General features: G+C 42.6%; 1 protein-coding gene across 2 annotated transcripts in view; it reads right to left on the bottom strand.

Moving 5' to 3' along the window:
• Positions 1-2,240: 2,240 nt before the first annotated feature.
• Positions 2,241-18,529, bottom strand: part of RUBCNL (rubicon like autophagy enhancer) — a 28,324-nt gene continuing 12,035 nt past the window's right edge. For both annotated transcript variants that reach the window (XM_065678230.1, XM_065678229.1), the window contains exons 4-16: positions 17,562-18,230; positions 14,032-14,117; positions 10,696-10,903; positions 9,758-9,862; positions 8,151-8,193; positions 7,624-7,756; positions 6,957-7,102; positions 6,185-6,249; positions 4,861-5,099; positions 4,270-4,331; positions 3,425-3,578; positions 3,213-3,303; positions 2,241-2,720 (exon numbers count right to left, since the gene is read on the bottom strand). In XM_065678230.1, coding sequence (XP_065534302.1) covers positions 2,608-2,720; positions 3,213-3,303; positions 3,425-3,578; positions 4,270-4,331; positions 4,861-5,099; positions 6,185-6,249; positions 6,957-7,102; positions 7,624-7,756; positions 8,151-8,193; positions 9,758-9,862; positions 10,696-10,903; positions 14,032-14,117; positions 17,562-18,230 — 2,114 coding nt within the window. In that variant the 3' untranslated portion in view covers positions 2,241-2,607. The remainder of the gene's footprint in view (positions 2,721-3,212; positions 3,304-3,424; positions 3,579-4,269; positions 4,332-4,860; positions 5,100-6,184; positions 6,250-6,956; positions 7,103-7,623; positions 7,757-8,150; positions 8,194-9,757; positions 9,863-10,695; positions 10,904-14,031; positions 14,118-17,561; positions 18,231-18,529) is intronic.

Consider the following 18,529-nt stretch of genomic DNA (forward strand, 5'->3'; position numbering starts at 1 on the left):
AAGAACATGGTGTCACTCTAAAGACACCTAGAGGTTTGTAGCACAGAATTCACCCTTCCTGTCCAAGCCACTTTATCACCAACAACAGAAAGACACAGCACATGCTTTCAGTTTTATTGTGATTGCTTTATGCTATTCCCAGGATAGCAGCTGATAAGAAGAAACTCGTCTCAGCAACACTGAGAACAGCTGGTGGCTACAGGCCTAGTCACCAATGCCTTCTTTCTCACCAGAGAAGAGGTCCAGGGTGTTCATCCCATTCACCTCAGCATGCTCCTGTGGTTTCTTGTGCTGGCTCATCTCACAAGAATGTGGTTTTGGTATGACCCTCCTCCAGACCTAACAGTCAAGAGCACCACCCCCTCAAAAGCAACAAATAGCAGCTTCCTTCCAACTTGTGACCAACCCCACAACTTGGCATCTCACAACTTGGTCCTCCTTACTTTACCTTCAGCAGCAGAACATTTTAACTAGTTTTACTTGGATTATAGGCATGCTGATCCTTTTGAGTCTTGTGCTTTCCACCACCTACTCAAACTCACTAAGGGTCTTCTCTTGCTGCGATATACACTGTGGTATGTAGCAGTAACAGCCAGGATAGGCTGTACGGACTCTATGGAGGCCTGGGCTGAACTGAGTGGATGTAAAGTATCAACACTCACTGCATGAAACTCACTGTCTGATAGTCCCCCTTTTCTGCTTACCACTGTTGTTTAGTGAGACTTGAACATTTGTGAAAGGCACAGCCAGAATCCAGATCACCTTTTCTAAATTCATGAATAAGATGTATTCAGTTGCCCTACAAGTTTTATCCCACAGAAGGATTATTCAAGTGAGCTCTTTTGTAAGCAGAAAATCCCTACAGCAAGGTCTTTCATGTGATTCAGTTAGTCGTGCACCCAACTTGAGAATTTACTCTTGCATAACATTAATTACAGTCAGCTGCATAAGCACACTCTTTCTCACCAATGTCGTACCCGGCATCAGCATCCATTTGGTGATCTTGAGTAAGAGATGATAATCTCACTTCCAAGCAGTAAGTAGGTAAGCTGTTTCAGCCACTGAAAAAGATAGCTAAGTGGAAGAGTTAGTGAGCTTACAACTACTGTGAGCATTCGTGTGGAGGTGAATTTATACAGACCCTGGTAATACCCAGCCAATCTTTTCTGTGCTAAAAGCTGATCTAGCAGGTGAGGAGAGGAAGAACAAAGCACAAAGTGAGAACAACAGCTTCAAAATATTAAGAGCACTCCACTGGGGAGATCAGAACTTTGGTATGTGATTTCAAGTTCTGGGGTGCCACTGTTCATTGGTACTTCGTATGTGGCACAAACAGAAATGGCTTTAGAGGTTCAACAGATGCCCTGGGTTTCTGAAGGCAGGGATGCTTCCTCAGCCACTTCTATCAGAAATAACCAACAGGCAGGAAAAGAAAGCTGCTTTCAACTTCCAGCACTTCACCTTCAGGAAAAGACTCAGTCTGCAAGTGGGAGGGTGGATTTAAAAAGAAGCATCTCTCCTGCTCACTCACTGACTCTCCTCATGGTTTTAAGTACTCTGGAAAGAAACTTCTTGAGCAATGTACTGGGTGTAGGTGGCAAGGGGTTGGCAGTGGGGTGAGCTGCAGGGTGGCCTCCAACGGAAGTAGCCAGGACTGCCCCATGTCAAACACAACTGCTTCTAGCCAGCTCTAATGGACCAACTGCATGACACAGCTGAGCACCTCAGCTCTGAGAAAAGGTGCTTAAGAATAGAGAAACATCATGGAGGAGAAAGGGGAGTGAGAAACAGCAGTACAGGTGCCAATCAGTGAAGGCAGAGGGGAAAGAAGTGCCCCGGGCACCAGAGCAGAGATTCCCCTGCAGCCCATGGGAACTACCCCACTGGAGTATGTGGGTATTTCCTAAAGGAACTGCTTCTCCTGGACAGCCTGTACAGGAGCTTTATTTTCTCCCCATCACCCTTAGGAGGGGGAATGAGGGAGCCACTAGCAGCAGTGAGGTGAGCACCACCTAGTGAGGTGGGTATCTAGCAGCAGGCCAAGGTCAACCCACAACAAGTTGTTTCATACATACATTTAAAAGAAACTTAAAATTCATCAGTTTACATTAAGCATTTGCCAGAACAGAATTTCAGACCTGGATCTGCCTAAAGCTTGCAGAGAAGCTTAAAAGCTTCTGAGAGAATGATTTCATATTTTACCACTTCTTCCTATATCCAAAATGCGACACAGGCAAGGCTTTCGAACACTCATTTACTATCTATACGCTGTTTGCAGAATTACAGGGAAGAATAATTTTGAATGCAAAAATATAATATCAAAAATCTTACATACAAGAACAAAACCACACCAACAAAAGGCTGCTCACAAAATTAACATCCAGTCCTTCAGTCACCAGTTAAGAGGAAACTCCTTTAGAGTGAGTTTTCAATGATGATATTAAAGTCTTTTTTGCCTTCTTTTTTTTTTTACCCTTACCCCCCAAAAAGGAGACAACCATTAAAAATAGTAATGTCTAAAACAACATTATTTAATTCTTAGCCAGGCACCTGAAGATTTGGCTTTGAGTGTATTCTGAAATCAGCAGTCATCAGAGGAATCCAGCTTCATGGAGGCACCAGTGATGGAGTTTCTGAAAGTGTCCTTCGAGCTGCGACCCGCAGACATCTGGGGCAGCCTCCAGACTTGAAGCATGCTTTGTGAAAGCATGTTTTGCACTCTGTTCATACATACAACAGTTCAACATTCAGGAAAAATGAATAAAAATAAAAGAAGAATCAATGGCTGAGTTCCTTAAAGGATGTTCTATCTAGTTAACCCAAGTATAAAAAGTACACCAGGGACAACCACCACCACTGCAGTATCTATGATTAAACATTTTTGCAAGATTCACAGGATTTACAATGAACAAGATCTGATACAGCAGCAGTATAGCACTGTCCCATGCTCTCTCTCATGAACAGACCCAAAAAATTTAGCCTCCCCCTGAAGCCATAGCTATGTTCAGGCAAGTCCCTGGCTTTGCTCTCTGAATGCACTGACAAAAGACACCTGCCACAGTTTTCAAAGATACATGCTACCCATGGTATCCAAATACACATGCTTTCAGTGAAGCAAGTTCTCAATGTTTTCCTTCTGAAAACTTCTGAACAGTTTCACACACCAACATCCTCCCTAAGGAAGAAAGAAAAATGTTTGGTCCGGAACATACCTGTGCATCTTTTGCATTTGGCAATCTGATGGGGAAAGAGCAGATCTGCGCTCTGACAGAATTCACAGATAAACCCCTTCGCTTGACAGAGCTACAAGGACAGCAAAAGACTTGATTTATTTTTAATCAAAGACAAAAATTATTTGGGAATGTCGGCAGGAATATTCCTCACACTAGCAGCTGCAAGGACATCAAGAGCTTTGGCTTCTTACCTCACAGCCGTCCACATGGGAGGTGGAGCTCTTCAGAATGTCTTTAAGAAGAGGCAGTAACTGCCCTCGTTTGATCTTCACCAGATCATCCAGTGAGAAGAGATGCAGCTCCTCTGTCAGATGGCTGGGAATCTGTTCAAATTCTTTCAGTACACTGTAAAGAGAAAGGAAATTGAGTCACAAGAAGTTGCTTTTCTAGTATATTTGAAGAATAAGCCTCTTCTGCTTCTCCAGTCACCCAAGGATCACACAAAGCAAGTTCATGCTAAAGCCTACCTTACCTCCCAGTTCGAGATCACACATCTACCTATTAGTTATGCCCATAGTTTGGGGAGGTGAATACCACAAACCTTTAATTTACAGCAACAAGCATGGTCATGTTTTGGTATTTTCCACTTTTGGTCACTACTTTCATCTGAACATGTATATAAAATAAATTGAACTGAGCATTATGACTGATTTCCAGAAGAAAACTTTAAACCCTCAAGGAACACATTGGTTAATTTTCTTATTTTTTAAGACAAATCATCTTGCAGATATACAGGAGTACCTTTGAACTTTTAAGAATGAATGAAAACCTAAAAGAGACAGAGCAGGAAAGAAAATACACCTAAACAAAAAAAAACATTTAACATTTAAACCTAGATGTCTAAAATATGGTACAAGAAACAAAGCCACCACATACAACATGTTCTTCACTCAACATACGCATGTAATAGAAGGAAATTTTAATATCAGTAGAGAAAATTCTGACAACTCATTTAAATCTGCACTCAAATGTGTCTAGAGAAAAAGGCTACACATGCATTCTAACAAAATTTTTCATGCACAATCATGTCCCATACCTTTCTCCAAACCTGCAGGTTTTCAAAAGCTTTTTTAAATGAAAAAGCTGTTCTTGCACCTCCTACAAGATAAATGGGGAAAACAAAATTTTTAAATTACCAATGGCTCCATGTCAGCACACCAAGATGCTAGATCCAAACCTGTGTAAGAACAGGTGTCCCCTCAGCCAAAAAGAGAGCACATGACAACTTTAACCTTCAACAGAAACCCTTCCTCAGTTAGGAGGTACAATTCTTAGATGAGCCAAGGGTGTTTTCTCTAATGGCCCACAAACTTAAGAAGTCAATCAAAACTTCTGGAGCTTCCCAACAGCCAATCGCCAAGTAAATATTTATTGCAGAAGCCCAGCTCCCCTCATGAACTCAAATAGAAAACCAATGAGGAAACATCTCCCAACCTCTGGCATAAGTTGGAAACTTCTCCCTTCTTCTTCATCTGAGGGTGAGAGGGCAAATCCCAGCAGCTGTGACAAGTCTAAGTGCAGAGAACTCAACTTTGCATCTTTCCCACATACACCATGGCAAAGGACAACCTGCCCTAAGGAGTTCTCCCCACAGACCCACAAATTCCCAATAATAGGCCACACTTACCCTCACCCTGTCCATTTCTTTACTTTTTGTGTAGAGGGCTTTGTTAATACATGACACATTGAAAATTGGGTGCTGCCATACGCTGTCCAGGAGATGTTTGGAGAAGTTGCATACATAGTATTTTTTGAAGTCCCACTTCAAAAGTATTCGGGCAGGAATGGGAGACTGGGCATAGCTGTGGCAGCAGTCACAGAAGTATTTCCCCAGGTAGTCACAATAGCGGAGTCTCCTGATATATTCTGCAGGTAAAGAGCAATGAAGTTGTGAATATTTCTAATACTTACAGACAAGAGGTATGTCCTGTATGCCTATTCTGCCTAAATAACTCTGATAAACTGGACTGAGGGGCTAGGGATTATTTTTATAAGTAGGGGGTTTTATTATAGTAATAAACGCATGCACAAGGTCTGTACTGTGCATTAGAAGAGAAAGCTTTCCTCATTTCCACATCTGTCAAACTGATTATCAACATGAGATCAGAGAAACCATTGTCGCTTTACCTGCAAAAAGGAGATAAGATAAAACACACAACAAAACACTTCCACCAAACGGAAAGACAAGACAATCCTGGAGTCACACTTGTGTAATACTTTTCATGTAAAGAGTTTGTGGATTTTTCCCAGCTATATCAGCATCCAAGGTTGCTGACACTACGCAGGCCATCACAAATGCTGCTTTTTTGTGGCGGCAGCACAGGAAGTGTTGAAAGCCACTTCAAAGATTTCTTAGGTAAGATCTGGCTCTCAGACCTGTAAGTCATCATGCTTTCAAGCAGTTCTCACAAAATATCACAAATAAAATGTGATTAGAATTTTGTGATCAAGATCTAAAGGGAAAAAAAAAAAAAAAACATTTTCAAAAAGAGCAAAAGCACACTTCCTGTAAGCCTGCATAAAACTTCCTTAAAGTCTCTCAAAATATATCTTTGGAAATATGTAAATTGGCACAGAAAAGGATTATAAAAAGAAAACTTTAGAAGATATAACACCAGCACTATCCAGCCTGGAAGCTGGAGGCCTGGAAGCTGGAGGTTTTATTTCTTTTTTTTTTTTTTTAATAGCTTTTCCTGTTTTGTTGTCAATCGTCCTGAATTTTCACTGTGTATGAGAAGGACATTTATCAAGTACTGCATTCTGTCCGCAAGGAGAAATTCCAGGCAGTGGCAAGACCCCACTGCCTGTTTTACTGCAGGCACATCTAACAATGAGATTTTCCATTAGCTCAGATGATTATACAATGGTGATACATCTGTTGGTGAAGATTACAGCCTGATTAATAGCAATGGATTTATTAGGGGTTTTTAATTCCTTTCAGTAATACTTACTGCTTTCTATTGGGGTTCCACAGCCAACACACGTAAAGTTTTGGGCAGCCACCACTGCATCTCTCCTGAATACAGAGGCAAAGAGTTACACCTTTCAGCATGCAAAACACAGTTTAGTTAACATTCTCCCAAAGTGCAAGAGAACTAAACCGGCACCAGTGAAAGTGTCTAAATTATCATCAATTACAGCTTCTAAATGTGGCTTCTTGCAAAAATTAGATTATTTTCCATTTCTTAAGTTGGTGTCCAAACCAAGGAGGGGGTACAAGGGGGAAATCCACCTCTGCAACCAAAAAAGCAACCTGACCTGCAGCCAACAGGGAATTAGCCAGTTTGCCTACTGCGTGCATTCGACAGCACTTTATGCAGTGAGACAGTAGTTTCCCCAAACATGACCCATTTTCTCCTCACTTTCTGAAAACCTACTACCCATAAAATATCAGCAGGCAAGTGGAGAAACTCTGAAGAATATTCTCCAGATAGTCTCACACAATGAGATTAAGCATGCTGCCATTGTAACACCGCACAGTTATGTACTATCACATGTAAAAGTGCACATGCCACATTAATCAGGACGTGCCAAGAGAAGGGAAAAAAGATGCCATCTGCTTTCTAGCAAAGCTGGTGACAGACACTGCAGAAGGCTGTGCCATGCACTAGATCTAATCTTAGGCTCTATTCAATCACCCAGGCTCCCTCCATCAACTTCAGCAGATTTCAGACAAATCCCCATGCTGTACTAAATGATAATGCTCAGATGCCCTAAACTTACTTGAGTGAAGGGTGAATATTAAATATAATCTGTGATCTCGGTGGGGCCCAGCCAGAAGATCCTCTTAATTTGGATACAATCTTTATTTCTTCAGCCAGATTCAAACTGGACTCAAGCTCTCTTGGAATCTCTTCTTTCAGCATAGACTGTTGGAAGAGACAGACTGTTGAAGGTGAGCAGCCCATCAGTTGGACATGTGTTAAATGTTTAATACCCCAAGATTTTAAAGTTCAAGTTTCACTTGCACATAGTCTCCTCTCAGTTAAACCCCCTTGTATCATAGAATGATTAGGGATGGAAAGGACCTTAAGATCATCTAGTTCCAACCCCCCTGCAATGGGCAGGGACGCCTTACACTAGACTGTGTCACTCGAGGCTCTGTCCAGCCTGGCACTGAACATTGCCAGGGATGAAGCATTTACCACTTTCTCTGGGCAACCCATTCCAGTGCCTCACCACCCTCACAGTAATGAAATGTTCTAAAAATTTAGCTAAAGTAAATGAATAAACTGTAAGTACTCGAGGGTTTTGGTTTGTTGGTTTTGGTTTCTTTTGTTTAGTTTTTAAATGCAGCTTCCCCCTTTCCCTAACAGTGCAGCAGCTGCAGTGAGACAATGATTATTTGGAGAACCAAATAAAGAGCCTGCTGTTTTCAGCTAAGACTCACTCTCTGCTTCGATGAGCTCAGGCAACTAGATAGTTGAACTGCAGAGTCTGTCTGCAACCAGTGTCTTCTGAAAGCTCTGCACAACTCCTGGGCTGTTGCTTCAGCAGAATTGCTGACTGGTTCAAAAGATGATCTGAAAGTGAAGGAATACAGACAACACAGTGAAATACAATACAAGCAATACAGTGAGAAGTAGCAGCATGTCATCAGCAGCTCCGCTGCCTCTCCTGCATCCCTGAAGAGTTTTCTCCCATCCCTTCACTCCCATGCCCTTGCTTTGATACACCCACGTGCTCATATAGCCACAGCCACCAGCCTCCAGGGAGACCCAGGGACCAGAGAAACACTCTGCTAAGCCAAGCACCACAGACATTTGCCGTCAAGCAGCATTCCTTCCCCTTCCTTGGGAGGGCCAAATTTACCACTCCCACACCTTTCACCACCCCAGCCAGAAGAGCCACCGGGAAGCTGGCGCAGCAGAAAAGGTAGTGCCACCAGGCTATTACAGAAAAGATACACAGCAGTACCTTTCATCTGGGGTGACAGACAGATTTTCAAGGTCTTCAAGTTCTGTGGTAAAGGAGAAAATTTTATCACGCCATCTAAGAAACAAAGCTTCTGTTACTCAGCATTGTTTTACATCTACCTTCTGTGTTACCACAGTGTCAGCTTCAAATATATTCAGCTTTACAACACTCTTGCTGGCTATGGGAAATAACCTCAGGCCTAGATGTAAACAGGCATAAGAAGTCTATCCCCCCTGCAGATCTCTGACATCTGCTGATGAAGAGTACTCCCTGACAGCTATGCATCGTATCGTCACCTTAACCTCCCTTCAAGAGAAGGAGAAATGGTAAGGAGAGACTAAGTGCCTGCTAGTCCAGGTCCAACCAGAAGGCACTCAATATAAGTAATCACACACACAACTAGCAGAGTGCACACTGTTTTTTTCAGACACTGACAGATATTTGGAGACACCAATCACAAACATGCCAGCTAACGCAAGAAACAAGTTAATAACAGGTGAGATGAATGGAATTAAAGCATACACTTCTTAATTATGTTTATACAGACAAAATATGCTGATGCAGACAAAGTGTTCACATTGGCAGCATTATTTCTGGCCATGCATACTGTTCTCAAGACAAACGCTTCTCCATTCATACACATCAAAATAATGTGTGCTACTGGAAGTGCAGTTTTGGGACCTAGTTATTCATTATTAGAGTGGGGAATAAGGAGGTGAAAAAAACCCAACCCTCAAAAAAACCCACAACAAAACCCCCTCAACCTCTGAAATCAAAGGGAGCAATAAGAACACATTTGTTAACAGGACAAAATAAGATGGAGGTTAAATGTTGCTCAAGCTACTTTTAACAGTTTCTATTTTTGTAATATGTAAAAACCAGAAGCTAACCGAAGAAACTCAGGACTGTCCTGCACAGAAGCAGAGCACTGGTGACTGTAAGGGGATATAGACAACATTCTGCTCTAGTCTCAAAGCAGAGATAGGGCTGCCTAAAACCTAACCAACCTGTTTAATTTGGAAATAATCATGTCCTAAATTCTCTCAAACAATGCTGCTGTAGTTGGCTGAAGCTGTGCCTGTTTTACACTTTGCTCACACACATTCACTGGGTTTAATCCTTAAATATAATTTCAGTCCCTACATCGAGTTTGCATGACAAGGTTTGGCAGTGGGGGGCAACAATGGTGGCTTCTGTGAAGAGATGGCAGAAGCCTCCCCTATGCCCCAAGTCAAGTCTGTTTTGCGCATAACGGTAATTGGCGAGTGATCTCTCCGTCCTTATCTCAACCCACAACCTTTTCGTCATATTTTCTCTCCTGTGTCCAGCTGAGGGTGGCAGTGACAGACCAGCTCTGGCGGGACCCTGGCATCCAGCCAGGGTCAAGCCACAACACCCTCAAACCAGCAAAGATATTCTTTTATAGAAAGGAAATCCTGCAGTAGTCTGGTGTTTCTGCATGTGTTCTAGTAAGGAGTCACGCATACGTTGTTCTGTCCGTTTTCTCATGTTACTTCTCCTGCAGTAACATCTACTAAGTCAACAGATTTTTCCAAACAATGAAATAGATTCAGTTGAACAATAGAGTTACAATTTTAAAGTCTTACCAATAATTACATATTCATCCTCTGAGTCACTGTGGCAATGATATCTGGTAACCCCATGATGTGATGGTAGATGCACTGGGGAGGTGACAGGAAGCAGAGCACAGCCTGTTCAGAACAAAGACAACACCAGTTAAACTTCTCCAGCATTTATAGAGTAGCTGCCTCAAGTTATACTTGTATTTTACTGCACTTAACAAAACTTTAGCACGCAGCCTGTATTTACAGAGCCATTTTTACGTACACACAGAAAGCCAGTTCTGTCATACAGCATATCCCTCGGTTTCTTTAGCTAAGAAGCTTCTAGAGACTAAACCAAAAGCTTTCACACTATCAATGATGTCTCTCCTTCCACATACAAGCACACCACTCCTTTTTGCCCAGAAGTTATGTCACTTAGACTTCAGACTTATGTTGCATCTCAAAGACCCATATTACTCATGTCCTGACTGAGGCATTACAATGCCAGGAGCATTTACTATCTTGCTTCAAACTACATGCGAATGAATACTCCAGGCAGTTTCACTCAAATCAGTTACGTGGCCTGATCTGCATACTGCAGAATAAAGCACAGAAACAGCAAGCCAAGCTTCAAATCCTGCAAAAAGGGATTAAGCAGGAAGAAAACCAGCCAACTACAGGAACTTTTATGTGGAAAGTTGTGCTTGGCATGCGGCACTGAAACCTTCCATCTACGTTTTATTTATTATAATTAAGATTTTTTTGTAACATGAAAATGTGAGCATTCAACAGGAATAATTTGACATACAGGGAAAACTCTTGTGGCATAATGATCCCCAGGGCACAGAGCTCTCAAGAGACTCAAAGATAACAGAGGATTTGGTTCCAAGCAATGCCCAAATTCATTTATTTTTTTTCTTGCACAAAAATAAATGGCAGAGGCTGTCAGACAAGACTGCATTACAGACTAAGCAACTTGCCTTCATAACCACTGTCTGAAGAAGCAACAGAGGAATCGGACTTCTTCACTCCAGGGTAAGACGAGAACTCTGAATCAGTGTGATAGCTGCCATCTGATCCACTTGCTTCCTCCACACCCCAGGACTCTGCTTGTTGGCTTAGGATATTACATTTCATTTTTTCTAATGATGCTATAATCATATCTGCAACAAAAAAGTGTGCGTTTTCCTGGAAGCAGGATTGGAACCCTCATTAGTACACAGCATATTTTATACTTGTTCAAGAGAAAGTGAAATATACTTTTTCGGTGCAAGAAATAAAAAGGTAAGGCTATCTCACCTTTCATGCAAACACCAACAAACCCCAACCAACCAACCATCGCTCCAAGGGCAATTCAGAGACAACATGTAAAATGCTCAGATAAAAGTAAATTGTGTTTTCTAATCAAGGGCGAGACAATTATCTTACCCATCTATTAGATAAAAAGAAACTTGATTACATGCCTAATTGATGAATATGCATGCATTTCGGAGATACAATCTCCTAGTTACACTGCATTATTTAGCATGCAAGTGTGAATCCTGTTAACAGGATTTAATTTCAAGTCAGTGCGTATGAGCAGTTTTGCACACATGCTTAACATGGATGGGGCCAGAAGTGGCAAGTTTTGGAAAGACTGTAGATATTCAGGTGTTGGGTACTAGAGAAGTTAGTAAAATGCTTTCATGTGCTAAGAGTTAAGGCAGAGAAGTAGGGAATATGCAGTGAAATAGCTTACACTGTCAACTCGAGGCTGCATAGAAAGTCTGTGACAAGGGTAAACATAAGCAGAGCTCCCCTGGGATTCATACTGCATTAAATATGAAGTGCTTTCAAAGCTGCATTTCCCTGCTGGAAATCCCCTCCCCATGGCACCCCTTTCTATGTTGCCTGCCTGGATCACCCATTCTCCAGGAAAAGGGAATTAGTAAAAACCCATCTCTGGTACCACTGAGACATCCAGACAAACCTGGGGTCCCTGCTCCAATCCCTTGCTCCCTGTGATCTAACAGAGCATCCCACCAGCCCCACCTGAGCTACTGCTGCTGGCCTGGGCACATCTTCCCAGCCCAGGCTCAGCTCAAAAGTCGATGCATGTTGGAGAGATAGGTGCACTCAAGTGCATGGATGGAAACCCTGAGAGGGCCAGGATACTCCCCCACTCTCCCCTCAACTGCATGTGTTTTCATTGTGCGAAGCTAAACCTCCATCTAAAAAAAACCTGCAGTACCTAAGGCTAGAGATTCTGAATACAGAATAATTAAGGCTTTTTATAAAGTGGCTTACCCTCAGAAAATTGTATCATGCAACATCAGTATCCATGGTACCCTACAAGCATGAAGCTTGTAGAAGAGTAGCATAAAGACAAACATCAGGGTTTAGAAATAGCTAAAACTTAAAAAGCACAACAGACACCACTGCTTTCTTATCACTGTTTTATTTTTCTCAAAGCGAAAATGTACAGTGTTCTATTTTTGTCCATAGCCAAATGCATTTAGAAGAGATTGATTTCAACATTAGAGAGATCCCACAAGTCCCTGTGGGTGTTTCAAGAGACTTTCCCTTAACACCGACTAACAGCACTTGCTTGGTGCACAGTTTCTCCAGAGACAACTTTCATTGAACTTCAGGACACACTATTAGAAAAGTAAAGAATTAAGGAGCCTTTTTCCTTTTGGCAAATAAAAGAGACACATCCTACCCTGAAGATTAAAAAAAAAAGCCCATGTGGCACTGGTTAACCCCAAGACAGTGGCAGAGCCCCGCATATCCTGCTGATAGAAGCAATTATGAGTGTATCTGAGCATGCTGCATTGCAAGAAGATGGAACAGGATACAGGCACTCCTGTACTTAGCATGATTATCAGCTTTCAGCTCTGCCTGCTGGTAAGCCTGTCACCCTAGGAAGTAGTCCCACTGTGAAGCTCAGCTGTGACACACCAACAACCTTCTCACTTCTCTCCCACTTGCATCAGTGGGAAGTCCCTCCTGATTATCAGGCCCATTTCCTTCCTGGCACACAACTACAATTCTCAGACTTGCTGACACTAGTTTACCTTAAGTTTTCAGCCTTATAAATTTCAAAGAGATTATTTTACAACCAAAAGTGTTTGGTTTTGTTTCAGATGATTGGTTTTGTTTTTTTAAAAGGTAGCCTCACTCATAACTCACTGAGCTGTTGGTGTCTCTTAACCTGTAATCATGTCAGTCCCCAGTCATCCGCACAAGAGAGGTAGTTGATGTGAACTTGCCTCACTCAGTAGTTCTCACTCTGTGGTTTCTAATACACACACCCACCTTCATTGGTCTCCTGGGGCTGAAAGCATATTATTTTTGGTTCACACATCATAGAGAAACATCAACTCCTTTCTGAAACACCTTTTCACAAGAAGCAGTATCTAAAGGTAGTTTACAAATTTGTTGGTTTTGGTGTGCGATTTACCAGGTATTTTTTGTTTTAAAATGCACTTTAGGGACACCGAAAGCTTCATATCAAACGCAGAACTTCCCATTCAGCAAAACCAATGCTGCGCACGTTTTTGAAGCTCTTTTGTATTAAATGCTACTCTTTGCAGTAACTATAATATTAACTCCTCTTTTCAAACTTTTCAAAAAGATTAACATTTAGCACACACAGTTATGCGTGACAGCGCTATCTTCTCAACTTTATCTTTGTTTATAAGCTCAAGTGGACTGCCTATCTGGCCACACACCTAGTGTCATTTGGGTCCCTTCTCCAACTTAAAAACTATGAGAAACTGCTTAAATCACTGCAGATGTTACAGTTACTGTGCTTGTTATGTATATTGTCATTTGTTTTTTTTTTTTTTTTTTTACAGCAAACTCACAGGATCATAAGCACACACACAAAAAACCCCAACACCTCTCCCTATCTCCTGATAGTAAAAGCATGAGGTAAATCCCACCCATAAGCATGCAGTTGCAACAAATTCCACATAAATTCTAATGTAACTTTAAAGTGTCTATAATGACTGTAAAGTTTGGTCTCGAAGAATGTGTTGGAAAATGACAGAATAAAAAGTGGAAGTGTAGTGTTCTAAAATACTTCCATTCTTTTAAAATAATTAAAATATTTAACTAATGGATTAAGACCCGATGTAAGTGAAGCAGTAGGCATTCTAGGTTTGCAGGTTCACCCACAGAGGGGAAGAAGAGGGGAAATACAGGATTTCTAAAGATAGATCTAAAGATCTATCGGAAATTTCTGTTATTGAGAAACACCTCCTGTCATTTGGCTTTGCCACTATAAAATGGAAAAAAAACGACATTATGACAATAGTCTTTGATGTCCTCACCTTCTCCACATCTTCTGGAAGCATGCACATGTCCTGCAACGAACGATTCAAGGGTATAACACTGATGTTCAAAAGTGAAGTAGAACCTGGGGGTGTAACAAGAACTTTTATTAGTTATTTCTTTCTCTGCAGCTTCCAGGATTTGTACAGGGTGATTTCCAGAAAGCAAAGCAAACTTTCTTTCGCAAAACTTAACACCACTGGGCCTGGAGGTTGTAGTGGAAGTTAAGAAAAGAGATATCTGGGGAACATGTTGGCATTTGAGCTGCCCTGGCAGTCCGAAGCATGAGTAACTACCAGGGAAGCATGGTTTAAATGCCATGTTGTGACACCACCATCGTGCTCCCAACACCAGCCTTTTCCCCACTACAGCCTGGACTGCTCCTGACAAGCACAGTCAGAACGTCAGGCTGGGATTACAGTGACGCTCTGCAGTTCGCAACAGAGCCAGCTAACACTGCTCTCTGCTCATTCACAACTGCTGGAAGAAAAAAGAGCTGTCTGGGCTTGCAGAGATGCTTGAGCCTTAAAAGATTCCCTAAATCACTGCTGGCATCATGTGACTATAGCAAGTTTGGAAAAAACTTTGCCATTCTGTTTTCATACGTCTAGGAAATCTCCCTCCTGCATCCAAATGGATCCCATACTGCATGGCAATATGTACAACTGGGGCAGACATTAGCCACAGTACTCCCAGCTTTCCAGAATGGTACTTTTCCTGGCATTCGCTGCCAAGTAGGATGAGCATATGAAACAAAACTCAGGTCTGGGTCTGACGCAAAAATGGTCTGGTTGCCCTTCTGCTCCTGAGCACTGTTGCCTGGAGGCTGCTGGGGCTGGCGAAAGAACTCTCAAGAGCCACAGAAAGAGGTTACCTTGATGCATGTGCAGGTTAAAAGCAAGAACAAACCTTATTAACTGCCAGTGACACACCAGCCACAACAAAGCCCCCAGAAAACATCCAATTCAGACACAGGCTCTTCATTAACAATAACGAAAGCATTTCCAGAAGGTTGCATGAGGCCACTGGAGAAAGGTCTTTTTCATACTTCTAAAGGTCAAACAGGACCAAAAAACCCCAAACTATTAAACACCACTGAAAAAAATTTCTTCTGATTTAAGTCATTTTATGTTACTTTCTTATGTCTAACCAATTTTCTACAAGAAACAAAAGTGAGAGACCACCATCTGTGAGACAGCAATGGAAAGGATGACAAGTCAAGAGGTGCTCTTGTATAATTCCTGCCTTAAAATGAAGCATTTTATTTCTTTTTCAGTTTGCTATTTGCTTTTCCCATCCTCATAGTCCTGCACAATGAGACCTCACTCCCCTTTGCTCCAGGCTAAGCAGTGGTGAGTTAAATGGTTGGAAGGAAGAAGAAATGATGTAATGCATTAATTTTCACTTTGTACAGAACACAGACCAAAGTCTAATGCAGACAGAGCCCACCACACAGCACAGTGTCTAACAGGATCCTGGCTTATGTGAAGAGCACTCTTAGAAAAACCAAGGGCAAGACTTCTCCAGTCATCTGGCTGCCATATTCCTCCATTTGCTTCCTGAAGAGCCAGCAGCATTACTGACCCAGTGCAAGCTTGTGATGCATCCTATTTGTGCCAGAAGGTCGAGTCATGCACAGTTTATTTGCTCTTACACACGTGCCTCAGGGTCCCCTCTGACACTGGGAGCTTGGTCTGTGTTCTCCAGACCTGGCTAACCAAACCTGTGTGACTGGCCCCAGCCAGCTCCAACTGCCAGGTGCTGTTTCCTTCTCCCTGATGGGCACCTCTTAAATGCAGGGACCTGACACAACACCTAGCATAACAAAACCACTATAATCATAGCCATAGTAACTGCTGACGAAAGCCTATCCCAGATGACAAAGCTGTTGTTATTAAGAGCTCCCAGTTCTGCAATAGCACGTGCCTATTTCAGATCTTGTAGCCAACACGAGGTATTGGAGGAGCTATGAGTGAAGGAAGGACCAGAGTGAAGGAAGGAGCTAGGAAGGACCAGAGCTTGGAAGTGGAGCTCACTGGAGTGTCACCACTAGGACTAAAATTGACCAAAGGGGGAAGACAAAATGAAAAACCAAAACAAATCAAAACAAAACAACCACCCAGGCTTTGCCATTTTCATTCATAATACAAAGGACAGGCTAACTATTCTCTGCTGTTTGCCTTCTTCCCAGTAGAAAATCAGCTGCATCATCCTTCCAAGGCTCAGTATCTAGGAAGAGTACCAACCTTCTGATACCTGAAGGGGGTCTACAGGAAATCAGAAAAGGGCCTTTTTACAAAAGCATGTAGTGACAGGACAAGGGGGAATGGCTTTAAGCCGAGAGAGTAGATTTAGATTAGATACTTAGAAAAAATTCTTCACTATGAGGGTGCTGAGGCACTGCACAGGTTGCCCAAAGAAGCTGCAGGTGCCCCATCCCTGGCAGTGTTCAAGGTCAGGCTGGACCAGGCTTTGAGCAACCTGGTTTAGCAGAAGGGGGATTGGAACTAGATGATCTTTCAGGTAGGTCCCTTTCAACCCAAGCCATTCTGTAATTCTATGAATAATCCCTTAAATACTGATAACACCCTTTACAAAACAAAGATGCTTCATCTCACTGTAGCAAAGGCTGTTAGGTATTAAACACGACAGGATTGTTCCCTTATCCTAGCCAAGGGGCAAGGGCCCTGCCCTGCAGCCCAGAAAGGCCGGCACACCTCATGGAGACACACACAGCCCCAGGGCCCAGCCAGCTGCTCCAGGAAGTCTTGGGGGCACCATGCTGAACATCCCCACTGAACATGACCTCGCCTATAGGCCTGCGCCACCCTGAGCCGCCTGCCACTGCATCAACAGGAGGCACCCTTTGCCAGCAGCCCCCAGTTTGCGTCTCTTTGCCAAGAACATGTGGGTTATCCGTATGCTTGGTAAAAGATCCTGACCTGTATTGGATGGAGCTATGTGTCTCTGAGACTCTGGACACACTTGGAATGGGGAAGAGGAAAAATAGTCCTGCACTGGCACAAGCCAGTTTAATACTAATGAGAATGGATGTTAAAGCCCTGCCTCCAAATTCCCAGAATCAAAGGCCTCCCTCTCCTTCAGCTCAGACCAAACACAAGATGACCCAGCAAGCCCCCACGCCCCAATTAATCACTAGCGAACAACCAGATCCACACTGTGTGCTTCTGGGAAAAGGGTAATATTGAAAACAGGATGAAGGTGGTGCAAGCTTCATCCAGTGGATGTTCTACATTGCTCACAGCTCAGCAATTTTTACATTTCACTAAAGATTCTATATTACAGACGCATTTCTACATCATGAGACAGACTACTGCAAGCATGCGTGTTTCCTGTTTCAGGAACCACAGTCCAACTCTCTAGTTCTCCTTTGGTTTTTAAGCTCTTTCTCCCCTCTCAAATGACAACATTTATCTAATTCACAATCACCATAACCAAAGCCCATTTCAGTTACAGTTGTCTTTCCTAGCACAGAAATCTTAAAACAAAAATGGACTTGTAAAGTTACCTGTTTGATTGACTGGCTCTGACTGGGAACGTCTACTGGGAGAATTGCTGTCACTGTTGCTGATAGGCGCAGGATCCAAAGCATCAGGGTATGTCAACAGATCTGCTGGCTTATCAACAGTTGAATCAGAAAGAAATCCTGTGAAAGTCAGCTCCTGTTTGGGGGAGGTATAACGTTCTCTACCAGAATGCAAAACAGCCGATGTGACAGTGCCTCCTGTTAACGTCACCTGGGTAAAGCAGTCCTGCCTCAGAGGAGACATGTCTGAAAGACTGAAACTATTCAAGGAGGAAGCAGCAGGATCATCATCAGAGGAATGGGAACTAAAGAAAGTATCCAGTGAAGGTTTAGAGGAATCACAGCATGTGTTGTCCCAACATGCCTGGTGCCTTGTAAACCGAATGTCTGTTTGTGTACAGGCAGCGCTGTAACGTGCAGAATCACTGTCACTGTCATCATGGCTATCCCCAGCACTGCTTTCTTCCCACTGTTCCACATCACTGTCTGGATGTTTGGCTCCTTGCATTGTGGTCTGCTCCAGCACCAAAGAGGGCTTCAAACCAGATGCAGTTAAAACAGACACTAGAATGTCTTTGATAGCTTCAGCACTGGTTGGGTATGATCCAAAATTTCCAGCATGTCCGATCACTGCTGGCCTTGAATATTTGTCTGTTCAGGAAAGGGAAGAATGGAAAGATTAGGAAACAATCCTAAGAAAAGGTTAATTTAAAACGTAAAATACACATTTTTTACATATGTGAGGAGACAGGAAAGAGCTGAATTCAAACGCTATTCCTGCTGCCTCTTCCTGCAAGAAAGCTCGTCTTCTGCAGTCTGGAAGCAGTTCTGTCATTGATAAGGCTAGGTAATAAACAAACAGTAAATATGTCGCTGCTAGCCAAACACAATTAGTTAAGCTTTAATGGTGACTGGCATGCTCAAAAACATGATTGTTCTAAAAAACTGGA

This window comes from Lathamus discolor, chromosome 4 (genome assembly GCF_037157495.1).
Source record: "Lathamus discolor isolate bLatDis1 chromosome 4, bLatDis1.hap1, whole genome shotgun sequence".
Classification (NCBI taxonomy): domain Eukaryota; kingdom Metazoa; phylum Chordata; class Aves; order Psittaciformes; family Psittacidae; genus Lathamus; species Lathamus discolor.